Genomic DNA, 15,207 nt, shown 5'->3' with positions numbered 1-15,207 from the left:
AGCGCGGGGCTGGGGGGCGGGGCTTGGTGGCTCCCCCCGCCTGGATCCGGGGGGGCTCCCGCTGCTTTCCGCGCGCCTGGGGACCCCGCTGGATGTCCTGCCATGATCCTGGCCAACGCGCTCCGCGTCCTCCTCTGCCTCGGTGAGTGCCCGCCCGGAGAGCTGGTGCCCGGGCTGCGCGGGGCAGGCCAGCGGGAAAGTTGAGCGAGGGGTGGCCCTGGAGCTGGGGACGCGAGCCCAGGCTTCTCTCCCGTGTCCTCGCCCAGCGCCGGGGGCACGCGCGAGGCGAGAGGAGCAGTGGGGAGCTGCTAGGAAGACTTCAGGGTCCTTCCCCCTCCTGCCCCTGAGATTGAGGGGTGCGGACGGGGTCGGTTTCCTCGGTCCCTGCCCGGCCGGAGAACGAGCGACCTGCTCTCGTGTCGCGAGCGCTTTCCCCCCCGTGACCGGAGCAGGGTTTTTGTGGATGGGCAGTGGGAGCGAGATGGTTTGGGACCCAGGCGGCTGGGAGGATATTTCCTCCTTTGGCTTAGGGGGACTTCAAGAGTGTGTGTGTATGTGTGTGTGGGAAGGGGGGGGGGGGTCTGCTTTGCAATCAGTGCTTATCCACCAAAGTGCCTCTGAGGTACACCTGACCCTGAAACATCCTTGCTGGACAGCACCTGGGGGCTCCTGGCTGTACACAAGCGGGGGCAGAGGGATGATGGCAGAGAGTAGCCCGTGGGTTGGGTGGTGTCCTCCTTCTCAGTGGCTTGGGGGCATTGAAGGCACTAGGTGGGGATGGGTGGGGGGAGCAGGAGGTCTTCGGAAGAGGCCCCGGAGGGAAAAAAACCCAACTGCCGAATGATTGAGGCTCTTTTTAGCTAGCCCCCTGGTCTTCATGCATGTCTTGCTTGTTGGAAAGCTTTGCACGAAGAGTTCGGGGACAGGGGAGCGCTCCTGTTCCCTCTTTTTTCTTGCATCTCTGCATGGTAGGGTACAGCAGCCTGTGATACCGGTGGCCCCAGCTACTCTCCGTCCCCCACGATGGGGAAGCTGGTTCCCTTGGATCTTTATTTTAATGACCGCTGGCTTCTGTGGGGGAGGGGAACCGGCCAGGATTTCATCTGAGTCTTAGCGGATTCAGTATAGGCAAGCTTCACGGATGCTGCCCGGGATTTTAGGGCTCATTGGGCACATTGCATGCACGGCAGGTGCTGCCCGCCTTTGCGAATCAGACCTGTGGGTTCACTGCCTCGTGGTGGGCTGAGTCCCGGAAAGCCTGGCCAGGCCAGGCCTTGAGAAGCTGACCCTCAGGACAAACTGAGCCATTGTTTTTTGGGGCACAGCTAATACCGCTGCACTTGCGAGGCTCTGAAGCTGCATGAGCATGAGAGGCAGGAGCAGTTTGAATTGAGTGAAGTTGTGGTAATGAATGACTATTTAGCTATCAAAGAGCCCCCATCCAAAGGTCTCTGGCGCGACCAATAAGAATAGATGCACGGGCCTGATTAAAAAAGGCACCGTGACTTAGTAATGATCAAGGAGGCTGCGGGGAGATTCGGACGAACCCTTTAGACCACTGGATTGTGTGCAGCTGCTTGTCCGAGCCTTGTGCCTCTGTTGCAAATCCTCGCTGTGCTCTGACGTCCAGAGGCTGCTGAGGATGCGATTGACTTTCTCTGCAGATGTTTTATTGCTATGGGTTTTGGGTGTGTGTGTGTGAGGCTGCTGCTTCTGGGGTAGGGGGGAGATTAACACCACCCCCTGATCCAGGCTCCCCCCCATCCCCACCTTCTGGGAGTTCTGAACAGCCTTGCATTTGCCTTTATCTGAGGGGGGGAAAGGCACCATCACACAGTACTAGGGATGGGCTGGGGTTGGAAAAGGGGCTTGGTGGGTCACTGCTCGGCATGTGTAGATGTAGGGGAAGGATCCTTCTCCTTTGCTGGTGGGCTGGGCTGAGCTGGCAGTGCCTGTGCTGGGGCTGGGGGGAGAGTGCAGGGAAGGAGGTGTGATGCAGTCTCGGGTCTGAGTGATCTGGAGGGGCATATTCTAACGAGAGAGACTATGGCGGGGGGGAAAGCAAGGGGATGCACAGGGAAACAGCTTCCAGCCCTCTGCTAAAAGCCTGGGGAGCTCCTCTTCTCTTCTTGGCTTGCAGAGCAGCACCTGCTCACTACTACCCTTCCGTCCGGGCTGCTTCCTCCTGTCTCCAGCTTCTTAAACTGCTGGGTGCGCTGGGCTCAGGCCCCCAACTTCAGGAGAGCTGAGAAGCGGGAGCTGGGGTCTTGCCAGTGCAGGGCCTGATCCTGTCAGGTGCTGAGTGCTTCACTCAGCAGCAGCTTGGGGCATTTGATAACTTGCAGGACTGGGCTCTTGGATGGTGACTCATGGGGTCTAATAGACAGCCAAGGAGCTATGTTAGGTGCTGCCTCCAGCTGCACCAGTTCTAGGCCAAATGCTAGCGTGCGTCACCCCGCTTCCAGAGCTAGGACCGCGGGGCATGTCAGGGACTGCTCTTCCCTGTTAGCAGATTCCTGCCATGTTCCCTCTCGCTGCCATGAGTAGGTGCCAGTGTCCATGCTGGGATCGTCGCAGCAGTGCACCCATGTACAAAGCCTTTCTGTGCTGGGCCTGCCAGGGATTCCCTCCATCAGCGCAAGCTCTTAGTGTCCTGATCGGAGTGGAGGAGCTGGAGGGAACTGACCGAGGGTGGAAGGCCGGAGGAAATGTGACGGACTGTGCTGTGGGGCCATGTTGGGAAGGCCTGGGGTGTGGGTTCCCCCTTCCCACTTGGGAGTGACGGGGACAAGGCCTGGGTATCAGTGAGGTCTAACTCCACACAGAGTGTAGTGCCAATATCACCCCTGGTGTAAACCCAAGGGATTTGCACTTGGGATGGGAAGGAGCATGTGCAGAGAAGTGGGAGAGGGACAAAGAGTCGGTGTGGGGAGGCAATGGAAGGGTCCATGATGTTCAGTTGCATCTAAGCCCTTGGAGGGAAGTGCCTGTATTGTTTGCATTGGGATCTGGTGCCTGAGGTGTGACACCCTTGTCCGTTGTAGCCTTTTTTTGAAGATGTGGAGATAAACTGTCTTTACTCTGCACACCAAACCTTCTTCCTTCCTGGGGTGAGGAGCCTGCATTTAGTCCCTGGAAGGATGGGAGCATGCAGACATTGGCTCCCATTCCTCCCTGCCAGCTCTGCCTGCAGTTTGTAGCTCCGAGGGCAAATGATTTAGCTGTCCATACGTGAGCGCCTGGCTTGGAATTGGCTTTGGTTGTGGAATGAAGAGGCGCCCATGTGGAGGGGCGATCATGGGACATCCGAGAAGTGCTCTGGCTTCCCTCCTCCAAGTCATGGGACCCAGGGCACTGGGAATCTGAGAAGACCTTCCAGTTCATCAAGGGGAAATTTTCCTCGCAGAACTCAACCGTGACGTGATTTGTAGCTGGGTGTCCTGCACAGGCGATGAGGATTATGAGTGCACCTTCATGTCTGCCCAGATTTCATCCGTGGCCTCGGAGGTGACGCAGTGGCTGAAGTCTGGAGAAGGAAGGACTGCTTATGCCTATTCTTCAACAGGAGGGCAAGCGAGGGACTGTTTTTCTGCAAACACACTTCAACTGACCTGCAGCTCCCTGCTACATTGCTCCTGGATTTTACCAGTCCTCTCTGACCCCGGGGGCATTGCCCTGTTCTTGCCTTGAACCCCCATGGATCATAGTGCCTGTTCATGTTTTGCAAGGCTGAAAGAGATAGTGTGATAGCTCATTAACTTGCTTTCCCTGGGTCCACATCTGAAAGGCATTGATTCCTGACCCAGGACACCACCCTTCCCAGCACAGTACAGAGGAGGTGGTGGCAGGAATGACTAGCTGTCGAATAAAAGTCTCTCTCTGCTAGGATGTGCAGGTTGTCAGGAGAACAGAGCTTTCTAAAAGCCTGGTGTGCCGCAGGGGTTTGGGAGGGAATAGGTTGTGGCTGAGAATGATGCCGAAAAGGCTAAAAATAAATGCCAAAGTGACCCCTCGCTCTTTGAGGCTTGTTGCTTGTTGCATCTGGAGGACAATCGGGTCTCCGGATGCAGCCCGGGAAGGCCTCTAGGTGTCACTGTCTCACTTCTGTACCCGGGCTGCATTGCCCCGTGGTCGGGGATAGAGTGGAATTTGTGCGTGGAGGCTACAGCCAGCCTGACATTTCTGTTTGTATCTAGGGTTTTTCATATCTGTGCGAGTGAGGCAGAGAGCATTTCTGTGGCACGCAAGAGCAGCCGTTTGCCTTTGAAGGCTGGGAGCTAGGCGGCCTCGGGGCTCTGGGAGGGATGGGAGAGGGAACATAGGAACCTGCAGCACAATCCATCACATACTAGGGACAGAGAGAGAGAGAGCCGTTAAGTGCCCAGGCTGGAAGGCAGCTCAACGTGCTGTCTGGACATGTTTATTCTCTCCTTCGTTACAGCTGACTTCAGCTTCCTCCTATACAATATCCAGCGCCAGGGGATGGGATGGGGTGGGCTTCAAATTCAGCGGGATGCTGTTTCACAGCCATTTATAAGAATATAACAGTATAAATGAAATGAGGCCCCCAGTTAGAAATGAGGCAAACAGATTGTCTCTGGTTCCGGTCTGATGTGCGGATGAGGGAAGAGAGCGTTGGAGGGGAGGGAAGGTGGGTATGGCCGAGCTCAGCAGTAGGGGAAGATGCAATGTCCCATTAGTTCTGCAGTCCTGAAGGAGCAGGTTCACTATAGTAATGTGTAGGGATAGGTCCGGCAAGGAAGAATTTTGTCCCCTGCACACCTCAGGGTTGTTCCCAGCCTGCAGCCAAAAATCACGAGGCAGGCTCAAAACTGATGAGATTGGGTTTTGTTTTGTTTTTTTAATACTTTTGGGTTTGTTTTTTTTGGCCTTCTGCTTTGCAAGCCTTTACAGGTCAAATTTTGAAGCTTTTCTCCAAAGTCAATGAGCTAGAATTATGCTCTGTCTTCGTCCTCCCCCTGATAAAACTGAGACTCTGGTATGAGCCAGTGTGATAAGATCATTGCAGCTGGTAGCCCTTGGCTGGGGTTTGTATTTCATTCCCTTTGGATTTCTTTGCCCTCTTCAGCTGGACTTTAGTGCCATCTTCCTGGACAAGGCCCCTGGGAAGCGGCTTCCATTCAGCTCAGAGGGAGTGTGATGCTATTTGTCTGGTCATGAGATACTGATTTGCAGTGCTGAATTTAGGCATTTGCCTTCTCACTGTCCCATTGACTTCAGGGATCTGTGTAATTGTAGAGTGATCTGCGCCTTCTCAGATTTTCAGCTTCTAGACACCATGTTCCCATTCCCTGTTTCTCAGATCCTCCTATCTTAATGTTTGGGGAAAGCAAAGAGAAGGCCTCATTGTGCTTTCAGTTTTCCAAATAAGGCAGGGTCCTCCCAGCTTCTGGTAAAGGAGCAGCCTCAAGGCTGCTCTAGGTTTCCCTGGCAAGGCCTGGAAAGCAAAGGATAGCTGTAGCAGCACAGCCTCCTTTCTTTTCCTTTGTCTGCAGTGCCTCCAGTAGATCACGTTGGCGTGAAGCTTGTATGCAATGTTACAGCTACACGTATCAGGGCATCTCATCTGCATCTTGTTTCCTGGTCTTTTGATGTCCCCAGAACAGCATCAGGAAGTCAATGCGAATCAGACCTTATATCACCAAAGCTCAGTCCAGGGCCTAGGCTATCCTGCTGCTCAGCCCTGGGTCCATAGCACAGTTGAGCCCACCCCACCAAGCAGCTTGCTGTATTCCAGCACCACTGCTTAAGCTCAGTGCTGAGCCATTGACCCCCTGGCCCTCCCTTGCTCCCACTCTGGGCATTGCTGATGCCCTTGACTTCTGGCCTGTAGCCTCCTCTGCTATCCTGATGTGTGCAGCGGATATTTCCAGTGGCGTGCTGGGGACATTGTGTGGCGCTGCCTTTCCTAAGGACCTGCCAAGCCATTCTGCAGGTCCCCCCCGTGCCTTGGCTATGTGGTTAGCAGTCGATGGCATTCAGTGTGAGACCCACTTTCAAACCTACTGGAGGAACAAGTCTAGATGGGGCTCAGTCAGGGATGATGTGCACGTGACAGAGGGAAATACTCCGTGGGAGAGTGCCGTGGCCTATGCAAGGGCTGGGACCTTCTAGTACCCAATGTCTCAGCCTACTGCTGACTCCTGGTGGCAGGAGAATAGCTCATCTCGAATCCAGTGTGCACAAGGCTCAGGGTCCTGCACTGCAGGGAAATGTGTTTGAAAGGAATAGCCCTGGTGGTTCTCAGTCATGTAGCTGGCTCTTTGATTTCTATCCGCGCTGTCTGCTTGAGTTTTGCATGAAGCCTTAACTAGTTTTTATTGGAGCCGCAAATAAGCTGCATCAGAAATCTTGTCTTATTGGATAATTACATATCTACTTACCTTCCAAGTTCCCACAAATTTAATCACTCCATAAAAACAGCTGGGAGCTTCAGTTTGCTCATGGAAACAGGCGAGTTGCATTTGCTTTTGTTGTGAAACAGCCCTGTGATTCTTATTATTTTTTTTGTAATAAAGCTGCTGCATGCTCGTTCGGCAGCTGCAGAGCTCGGGGAGCATAGGTTGAGTGTCCACCTTCCCCAGAGTTTCCTGGCTGTGTTTTGTTCTGAACATAAACCTGGCTGTGGTAGGCTTTGTGTGCAATGCTTGCCCTAACATTTGAGTACAGCTCCAAGAGCTGGCAGCAATAGTAGACTCTTATCTTTTATGTGGACCAGCTGCTAGAGGGCGACATCACATACAGCATGTTTTTCATTGAGTTGGAAAGAACACCACACAAGTGCGCACATGCTTTTTTGCCCATCTGGCTCTCATTTAGGCAGAGACGGCTCTGAGCTCCAGGATTAGGATTTGGAACAAGTTTCCAAACCACCTCAGAGCAAGAGGCATGGAATAATCTCATGCTGGAATGGTAGGAGGCTGAGAAAGCACAGGGCATGACCGAGCAGTGTGGGGAAGCTGGAGGGATGCCTGGCAGGGTGGGATGTGCTGACCTGATCCTGATAGAGGATGCTTGATGTGTGTTTCCTAGGGTGAGAAAAGCCCCCGTGTCCATCAAGGAGAGGGGAGTTCTCCTTTGACCCAGGTCTACTCGTGAATTAAACCGACGAGCATGGGCAAAAATCACACGGTGAAGTTCTTGGTTCTTCTCTGTACTCTGAGATTCCTTCGGCGGTTGACTGCTTTCTTATTGCCAACTCCAATGACTCCCCATTTCCCCCTGAGACTCAGGCCCCATGTATCCCGCCTGTCTTGCTCTGGTACCCCAGGGAAGGTGGAATCCACTGGTAACACCGGCGATGGCGAGTTCCAGACAGCAGCTCCTTTCTAGGGACTGAATGGGGATCTTACAGGGAGGGGAAGATATGCTGATGCCCAATCCCAAGCAGGACCGGGTTACTCACCTCTTTGGATGAAAGCAGCCAAGTCTGGATCTTCCATGAGCACAGAATCCCCAGCTGGGGCTGCCTCCCTCTTTGCTTGTTTCTTTTGGAAACTGCTGTTTTCCAAGGGTTTTTTTTTCCTTTGGCTGGCGTCACTCTCCCCATCTCTGCGCTGCTGAGATGATGCAGCAAGTCGGGTCTCATTCCAGCCCTGGTTACAGAGCTGCCAATCCACAGTAAGTTCAGTGGACTTGCCCTGAAATTCACAGCACAGTGTTTTGCCCTGGAGCTGGAGATCAGGCAGCCTCTTTGCTGGGGCTGGTTCTGGTGGCTTTTGGGATCCAGTGTAAAATAAAGTCCTCAGCCACCCTGAGCTTAACAGGCTGAAGTGAAGTTTCCACTAGAGTCTGCCAGGACCCATAGCAAGGCTGGGAAACCAAAGCTTTGCATCCTTTACTTGGTGAAGATGAACCCTTGCTTATGTCAGGCAGCAGTACCCAAGAGGACTTGTCTGCAGGGATGGCTCTGATACATGAGGCTTGCTGTCCTTGGCTTTGCCAGTGGTGACGCATAGGGGGTGTACGGGGGTGCACATGTACCCTCTGAGAGCGCCAGTGCACCCCTGACCAGCTGCACTCTCTGCTTAGGTGATGGGCAGAGGGGGCAGGCGGGAGCGCCGGTGCCCTCTCTGCAAGTGGCCACACCCTGAAGTGGCTGCAGCGATCGGCCGTCACGGGATTGGCCCCGGCCAGTGAGATTGGCCACTGGGGGACATCCTCCACGGTTGGCGGGACTGGTCACAGGGGAGGCATGTGCCCCCTGACTAAGGCGGCATCAGTCGCCCATGGGCTTAGCATATATGCCCAGGGATATATAGCAGCTTGCTGAGAAGTGTCAAGATGACATGCAAACAGGCTGTGTTAGATGCCTTCCTTGTGATGCCAGGGCAGTCTGCATGTGGGAGTGCAACCAGATTTAGCAAGGTTTCCTTCTTCAGCAGGTGGCAGCAACAAAAGGAGAATCCTCTTGTCATGGTATATGCTGGATTCAGTATGCCTGATGTTGGGTGCCACTGGAGCAGTGCTGCCAGGGCTTGTTTTACCCTCCAGATTGTGATTTGTCGTGATTGCTGCCCCCCGTTTTGAGCCATGTTGTGCTTGACCACATAAGCACCTGCTTTTGTTTCTGCCTCCTGAGGGGCTGAGTAAAACCCTTAGAAGTAGGAGGTGGGTTTGAAGAGTTCGCTGGGGTTGGGACTCTTGTTGTGGGTTGGGGTAGTTGCTCTGCTGTTTGCTGAGAGAGGGCTGCAACCACAGACTGGTGAGCTGGTGTCTTCTCTGGCAGGAGATACCTGCGCAGCTCTACCTTTTGTGAGCTTTGCCAAAGCTAATAGGTGACAAGCATTGCAGACCAGGAAACAAGCTCTCCTTGGCTGATCAGAGATCCTGAGGACATGCTCACGTTCCCCAGTGTCTCATGCCAAGACTTTGCCTGTCATGTCCTTATCCAGGGTGTGATTCTGTAAAGGGTAACACCTCTCTCTTGTTGCCAGCTAATGGAGTTGTTCCTTCAGCTTGGCTGGCAGAGGTTGGTCTGAAGCCCAGTGCAAGAGTTGTTATCCTGGCAGAGCCAAGTCGAGGCCAGTTGGAGAATTAACTCTTTTGTGCCAGTTGCCTGAAGACCTGAACCCAGATGTATTCCCTAGGGCAGCTTGTTCATACTGTTTGCTTCTTATTTAATGTAACTGCTCTCTCTGGGCAGTTGCTTGAGTGCGAAGAACTGAAGCCTGATGGCTAGAGCAGATGCCCAGGAGCGAGGCCTTTCTGCTCTATTTCCAACAAGCTTTCTTGAGTTACTTCATGGCTTGCTGCCTCAGTTTCCCTACCTGGAACATAGAAAGCTTGGGATTGTTAGGACTGATTTGGGAGGGTTGTAAAATGCTTTGAGAGTGAGACAGCTCTGGAGATCTGGCCACGGGTGGGGGAAGGAGGCTGTACTACCCACTACGTTAACCTAGGCATGTTCAGGAGAATCCTGTATGTGAAATAGCAGCCAAGCCACACAGCAAGACTGAAGTACATGCACGGGGCTTAGCTGGAATGCAAGAGAGGAGTAGCAGAGGGTGCAAAAGGGCAGGTTGCGTGCAAGGGCTACTGGTTTGAAATGGTGCAGGTTGGTTGGATTAATGACAGACCTGGGTGGTGTTGGCACAGCTGTGTGTGTGGAAAGCTCAGGGCTGGGCTAGCAGCAGGGGTTGCAGTTCTGGGGGGGTGGGGGGGTGGGGGAAGATTTCTGTGCTACTATGCCTGGTGCTATGGTAAGGCAGTGCTTTAATGGGGCTTTTGTTCCTGCAGTGTGGCTACCATCTCATCACTCTTTGGCCTTTCTTTTGTCCCCCTTGTCCAGACGAGATCCTCCATTCCCTGGCTGGCCCTTCCTCCCTGGCTGGCCACGACCCTCATGGCTGGCGTACCCCAGTGGACTGTGTCCGGGCCAATGAGTTGTGTGCTGCTGAGTCGAGCTGCAGCTCCCGTTACCGCACCCTGCGCCAGTGCCTGGCTGGCCGGGACAGGAACACCATGCTGGCCAACAAGGAGTGCCAGGCAGCACTCGAGGTGCTGCAGGAGAGCCCGCTCTACGACTGCCGCTGCAAGCGGGGCATGAAGAAGGAGTTGCAGTGCCTTCAGATCTACTGGAGTATACACCTCGGGCTGACAGAGGGTAAGTGTCCTGGGCTACGGCTCTGATCCTTTGGGTCTGTGGTGGGGAAGGGGGTTGGACCATCTGATGGATCAGCCCTGGAGTGGCATGTGCAGGTGAAGGTATGCCTCATTGATAGGGCATGGGGTAGGATAGATCCAGGCCTGTTTGGTGCTTTGGAAGGCAAAGTCCTTGTCCACTACAGCCCTTGTTCTGACTTACTAGCCCAGGGGGAAGGTGAGATGATTCAAATCTTCTGGGCTCCCTAGTTGAAGGGGCAGCTCTGCTTTGCTATCTGAGGGATGGATTCGATGCGTTTTGGCTGAGCCGTGAACCTTATGCAGCATGCACTGCTTCCGTGAGCAGATGAAGCGGGAACGGGTTACAGGGTGTGTTGGGAGCTGCACAGCCTGGCCCTGCAAAAGAGCCTCCATATGGGGACTGCTTACCTCTGCTCTGAGGAGTGTGGCAGCAAAGACCTGGGTGGTTTGCTATGGATCTGGGAAGTGATATATTGCTGGACAGGCCAGGGAGTCTGCAGGCCAATCTTGAATGCATAGCAATGCAGGGTGGGGAGCCTGGGACTGGAACAGCAGGGCAGGACAGACCAGGGGGCAGTTGGTAGAATTCTTTAAACTCCTTTCCTGCCTTTGTCTGTGCCAGATGTCCCATTATAAGCACAGAGCAGGGTCAGTCGGATGTCCTTAAGCAATGTGCCTGGGTGCTTTAGCCCGTGAGGGTTCAGTGACTCTCAGTTCCAGGAAGAACTGAAATCTCCTCTCTGCTAAATGCTCCCTCTTCTCCTCTCTCTCTAGACCATCTTCCCTGTTCCCAGACTCTATCTTTCTCCAAACTCATGCATGTCCCACACTGGTTGTGCAATAAAGACCCCTATCCATCCCAGAGCACAAGGCCAGCAACAGAGCAGAGGATAATCGCAATACGCCCAGCTTGGCCCAGGGGTTAGAGCCCTGCAGCCCACTCCTGTGCATGGAGGCAGCTCTGTTAGCTCAGCCTCTGCCTGCCTCTCCGCGTTAATCAGCTGATTGTTATTCTGGAAGGTGCATCCTTGTGAAAACCGGGCTGGGTTGGAATAGGGGTCAATAGGGGTGAAGTGAGCATGATGCTGGGCTATTCTCTGATGAGGCTCTTGCTTAGACTTGCAAAGCGGGGCTGGGTCCCAGGCAGACCTGGGGCAGTCTTGACCCCATGGAGAAAGCACGCTGGAGGAGATTGGGTTGTAATGAGGAGGCACATTAGGGCATCAAGGCGGGTTGTGGAGATGGGAGCACATCTCGCAGGTAGCAAGGTAATTTCCCATTTGTGTTAGGGGGTTGGATGGGCTGGCCTCCAGGCTCTCTGTACTCCAACTGTGTCTCCCACCCCCATGTGAAACAAGCTGTCAATCTAGTCCTGCTGTCGGTGTCACTCAGGCTTGGCTTGTGGATCATCTCTCTCTCCAATACAGTGTTAACTTCTGTCTGTTGGTGTGCAGTGGAGCTCAGCTTGGTCTCAAGGGGTAGGGGAATGGCATGGAAAGAAGCACCTGGTCTCTGTGCTCTGGAAAGCAGCGTGGGCTAGTAGTTAGCAAGCCCAAGATGACTTCTGCTCTGTTCCCCACCTGGAATGTAACAGCCGCCCTGAAGTGAGCCGGACAACTCTGTGCTGACATCCCAGAAGAGCAAATGTGGCCTCTGATCCTGCCCCAGGTTTGCTTTGCAACAGGCTGCTTCTCTCTGTTCTTCCATGTTATGGGCCATGACGACAACCCGTCTCTGCAAGGTGCTTTGAGATCCTTTGGGCAAAGGTGCAAAGGGCTGCCTTGGCTATTAGTGTGACCCAGCTCAGCTGTGCAGAGACCTTGCTAGGGTGGCTGACTTCGTTTATCCCTTTATGTGGATCAACTGCCACAGGAATAAGAGGAGTCAAGTGAGGAGTGGGCTGAGAACCTGAAGGTGGAGGGGCAGAAGTGCCTTGTAGCCTGCTGGATGACTCTGCAGGTATGCTGGGGTCGAGGGGATGTGGTTCCCAGGGGACAGGCAGGGCATGGAGCTGCAGGCTGTCATTGCTTTGTTTGTAGGTTAAAGAGTCCTCATTTGTCAGCTGCCCCAAGCTTGGATACCAGGCTGGCACCTCCTTAACACAGGCCTTTCTCTGGGCAGCATGCCGGGGGTGTGAGCACAGTAGGACAGCCCTGGAGGGATCCTGGAGCTGGATGCTCCCATTAACAGACTTCTTTGAGTTGCACCAGGGTGGCTGTAATTGCAGGCAGGCAAAGGCATAAATCAGAGGCGGGAGCAGTGCTAGTAATTGAAATTGGATTTTGCCAGCACTGGGCTGTTCGGTTATTGATGACAGGATTATCTACTGTCTTCTCCTCTTCAAAGGGGGAGGCAGGAATTTGGATCTCCCCACCTTGCTCCTGCAGCTCCTCTCCCTATAGGTGTGCAAGCCGAAGACTCTAGCTTTCCTTTGCTGCACACCCTAGCCTGAGGCTTCCTGATGCTTATGGTTTTGTGAGCATGGGGACTTGCCTGTGGAGCCCAAAGTGGAGGGGGTGCGAGTGCTTCCTGGACCTGGATGTCTTGTGGGCAGCCTGCGTTGTGCGTACTGAGTGTGCCTGCTAATGCTGGCCTCAGTGACTCCTTGGACTGTCTGTTTGTGCTCCGCTGTGGGGAAGGTGTATTTTTAAACCACGTTAAAATGCTCGTGAAGGTGAGGCAGGTTATTAAGGCACATTAGCTGCTAGAGATGAGCCCTCGATGCATCATGGAAATGTGGGTCAGATGGATGACTGGAAAGCCAGCCTGGAGGCAGGGATCTGTGCTGAATTAGGCTTTGCCCCTCATTAACAGCCTTCATTCAAGGGCTTCAAAAGACTTGGTGGACATGAATGAAAGAAGATTTACGTGTTCAGGAGGAAGGGATGGCCTGAATTTTTCTAGGCTCACCTCGTAGGTTACCTGTTCTCTCTGCGTGCCCTTTTATCTGTGCTGCATAATGTGAGGTAGAAGACCAGAGCTGAGGAGGCAGTTTGTAGCTTCAATGTGTGTTAGCAGGTCAAGGTAAGCACTGTGGAGAGCTCATGGTTTGCTTTGACCTTCCGTGCTAGCAGAAGTGGCCTTGCCTTTGCTGGGGTGCTATCACAGGCACATGAAGTGACAGTGCATCTCTTTCTCACCAAAAAAGGGAGCTAAATTAGAGGGATAGGACCCAGGACTCTTGACTCCCACTCTTGTGACCCCACCCAGAGGTTCAGATCTTGCTGGTGGGCTGACGGCAAGATTGAGTCCTAGACCGAGATGGCAGGGCCTGCTATAGGACCACCCAAAGCCACTCTACAAAACTCCACCATGTTTCAGAGACTGCATTATACGGATAGGCTTCCTGTCCCACAGCCATCCAGTGTCCCCTTGCCTTCTGTGACACTGAAAGACATCCAGCGGTACGGTATATACCCACCACACAGGCTAGGTGACTGAGCTGCATGTCCTCATCTCTGGCCACTGCTGGATTTGCCCACAATGCCTCTGGTTAATAGGCTCGTTTTTGGCTATCTGTCCTCCTCCCGCCTTTGTGGCACTTGTGGGGCTCTGTCCTTTCATTAAACCAGGCTGCTTCAACCCAGGTGCCTTTCCTGGAGGTTAATTGTATCATAACCTGCTTAGGAGAAGTTTGATGCGTTTTAATACTTGATAATTTACCTAGCAAGCAGCAAGGTTGAGCCGGTATTTAATTATTTATTGAATTGGAAAAGCAATATACTGGGAGGTTACAGTGTTTCCTAAACACACTTTAATAAAGGTGCTATTTGTCATTGGGGCATTAGTAAACCAAGCAAAGCAAGTGTGTTGTCTTCAAGTGAGAGAGGCTTAGAGTCTGACCATACATATTTCTTTTCTTTCTCTTTTTTTTTTTTTTTTTTTGACTCCCTTCCAGGTTTATATAACTACCCTGTTTTGTAAGGGCGGGGGGAAGGAGTGGCTGGATTATTATTATGAAGCGCTATCTGTACTATAGTTGTATATGCAAGCCTCGAGCAAGTTTTGCAGATAGCAGTTGTCTAGGATCTTTGGTCTGCCTAGGGAGGGAAAAATAGGCACATAATACGGTGCCACTGCCCCATCTCAAAAGGCAGTTTGGGCTTTTGTGTTGGCTACTGGGAACCTGATTATGGGAGTGATGCCTTGTCAGGAGGTGGGTTAGCTGAGGAGTTGCTGTGGAAGCAACCAGCACCTGGGGCCAGTATTTTTATGCTCAATCCCTTTTTTACGCATGGATGGCTTTGGACAGGCTGGTTCCTGGACAGTGGACATTAGATAGAAGATCCGAGAAGCTGTGACTGGTGCGTGAGTCACCGTGGACCAGTGCTAGGGGAACTGCCTGGCCTCATGTATGTTTGTTTGTATTATCATTGACCTCAAATCTGTTAAGATTAACCTTAGTGTACAGCACAATCCAGGGGCCTGCTGTTTAGCCGCAAGCCTGACTAAGACTAACACTGGTGGCTTCTTTATCCAGTCAAATGAAGACTCGTGGCTGTGGGGAAGTGGATTGAGACCCCACCAACCCATTTTTTCAGAGACCCCCAAATAGGCAGCCAACACTAACAATGATGTTGGAACCAGATGAGGCTGTGCTCGAGATCTGCCCCTTGTGTGCTCTGGCTTCGGCAGGGCAGGAGGGTGCTCTTGATGCCTGGTCCCTGGCAGCTCGTTGTGCCTTGCAATCCTCTGGAACAATTTCCAGTAATGAAATGCATTCAGAGCTGTCTACAGAGGAGCTGGTGGATTGGGCCTTGGCTATTCCTGATTGCTTCCTGCCTGTTAATAAGCCTGTTTTCCAGGGCAGAGTATCAAATGATTTCTTAATCATGGAATAAACGCTACCTTTGTCAAGCTAATAATATCCTGAGTGAGCACAGGCTAGAATTAGTAAGCTAGAAACTTCTCAAAGGCAAGAAGCCTCTTAACCCTCTTTCTGCCTGAGTGTCTTCCCCCTCTAGTGAACTTGCTGCTTGTTCAGAGCCCCCCCAAGCGTGAGGTCTTTTTATCTGCAGAGTAGGGGCATTGCCTGTGGTTGCATAGGAAACCTGCTTCATG

At 53.0% G+C, this 15,207-nt stretch overlaps 1 protein-coding gene across 2 annotated transcripts in view; it reads left to right on the top strand.

Annotated features, from left to right (window-relative positions):
- Positions 1–15,207, top strand: part of GFRA2 (GDNF family receptor alpha 2) — an 81,166-nt gene that overhangs the window by 15,054 nt on the left and 50,905 nt on the right. The window contains exons 1-2 of one of the 2 annotated variants that reach the window (XM_006022984.3): positions 7–142; positions 9,812–10,126. In XM_006022984.3, the coding sequence (XP_006023046.1) occupies positions 103–142; positions 9,812–10,126 (355 nt within the window). In that variant the 5' untranslated portion in view covers positions 7–102. Of the gene's footprint in view, positions 1–6; positions 143–9,811; positions 10,127–15,207 lie in introns of those variants that run through there. The other variant, XM_006022983.3, reaches the window with a different exon arrangement.

Source organism: Alligator sinensis, unplaced genomic scaffold (genome assembly GCF_000455745.1).
Source record: "Alligator sinensis unplaced genomic scaffold, ASM45574v1 scaffold98_1, whole genome shotgun sequence".
NCBI classification, from domain to species: domain Eukaryota; kingdom Metazoa; phylum Chordata; order Crocodylia; family Alligatoridae; genus Alligator; species Alligator sinensis.
This window is presented reverse-complemented; position numbering and strand designations above follow the sequence as displayed.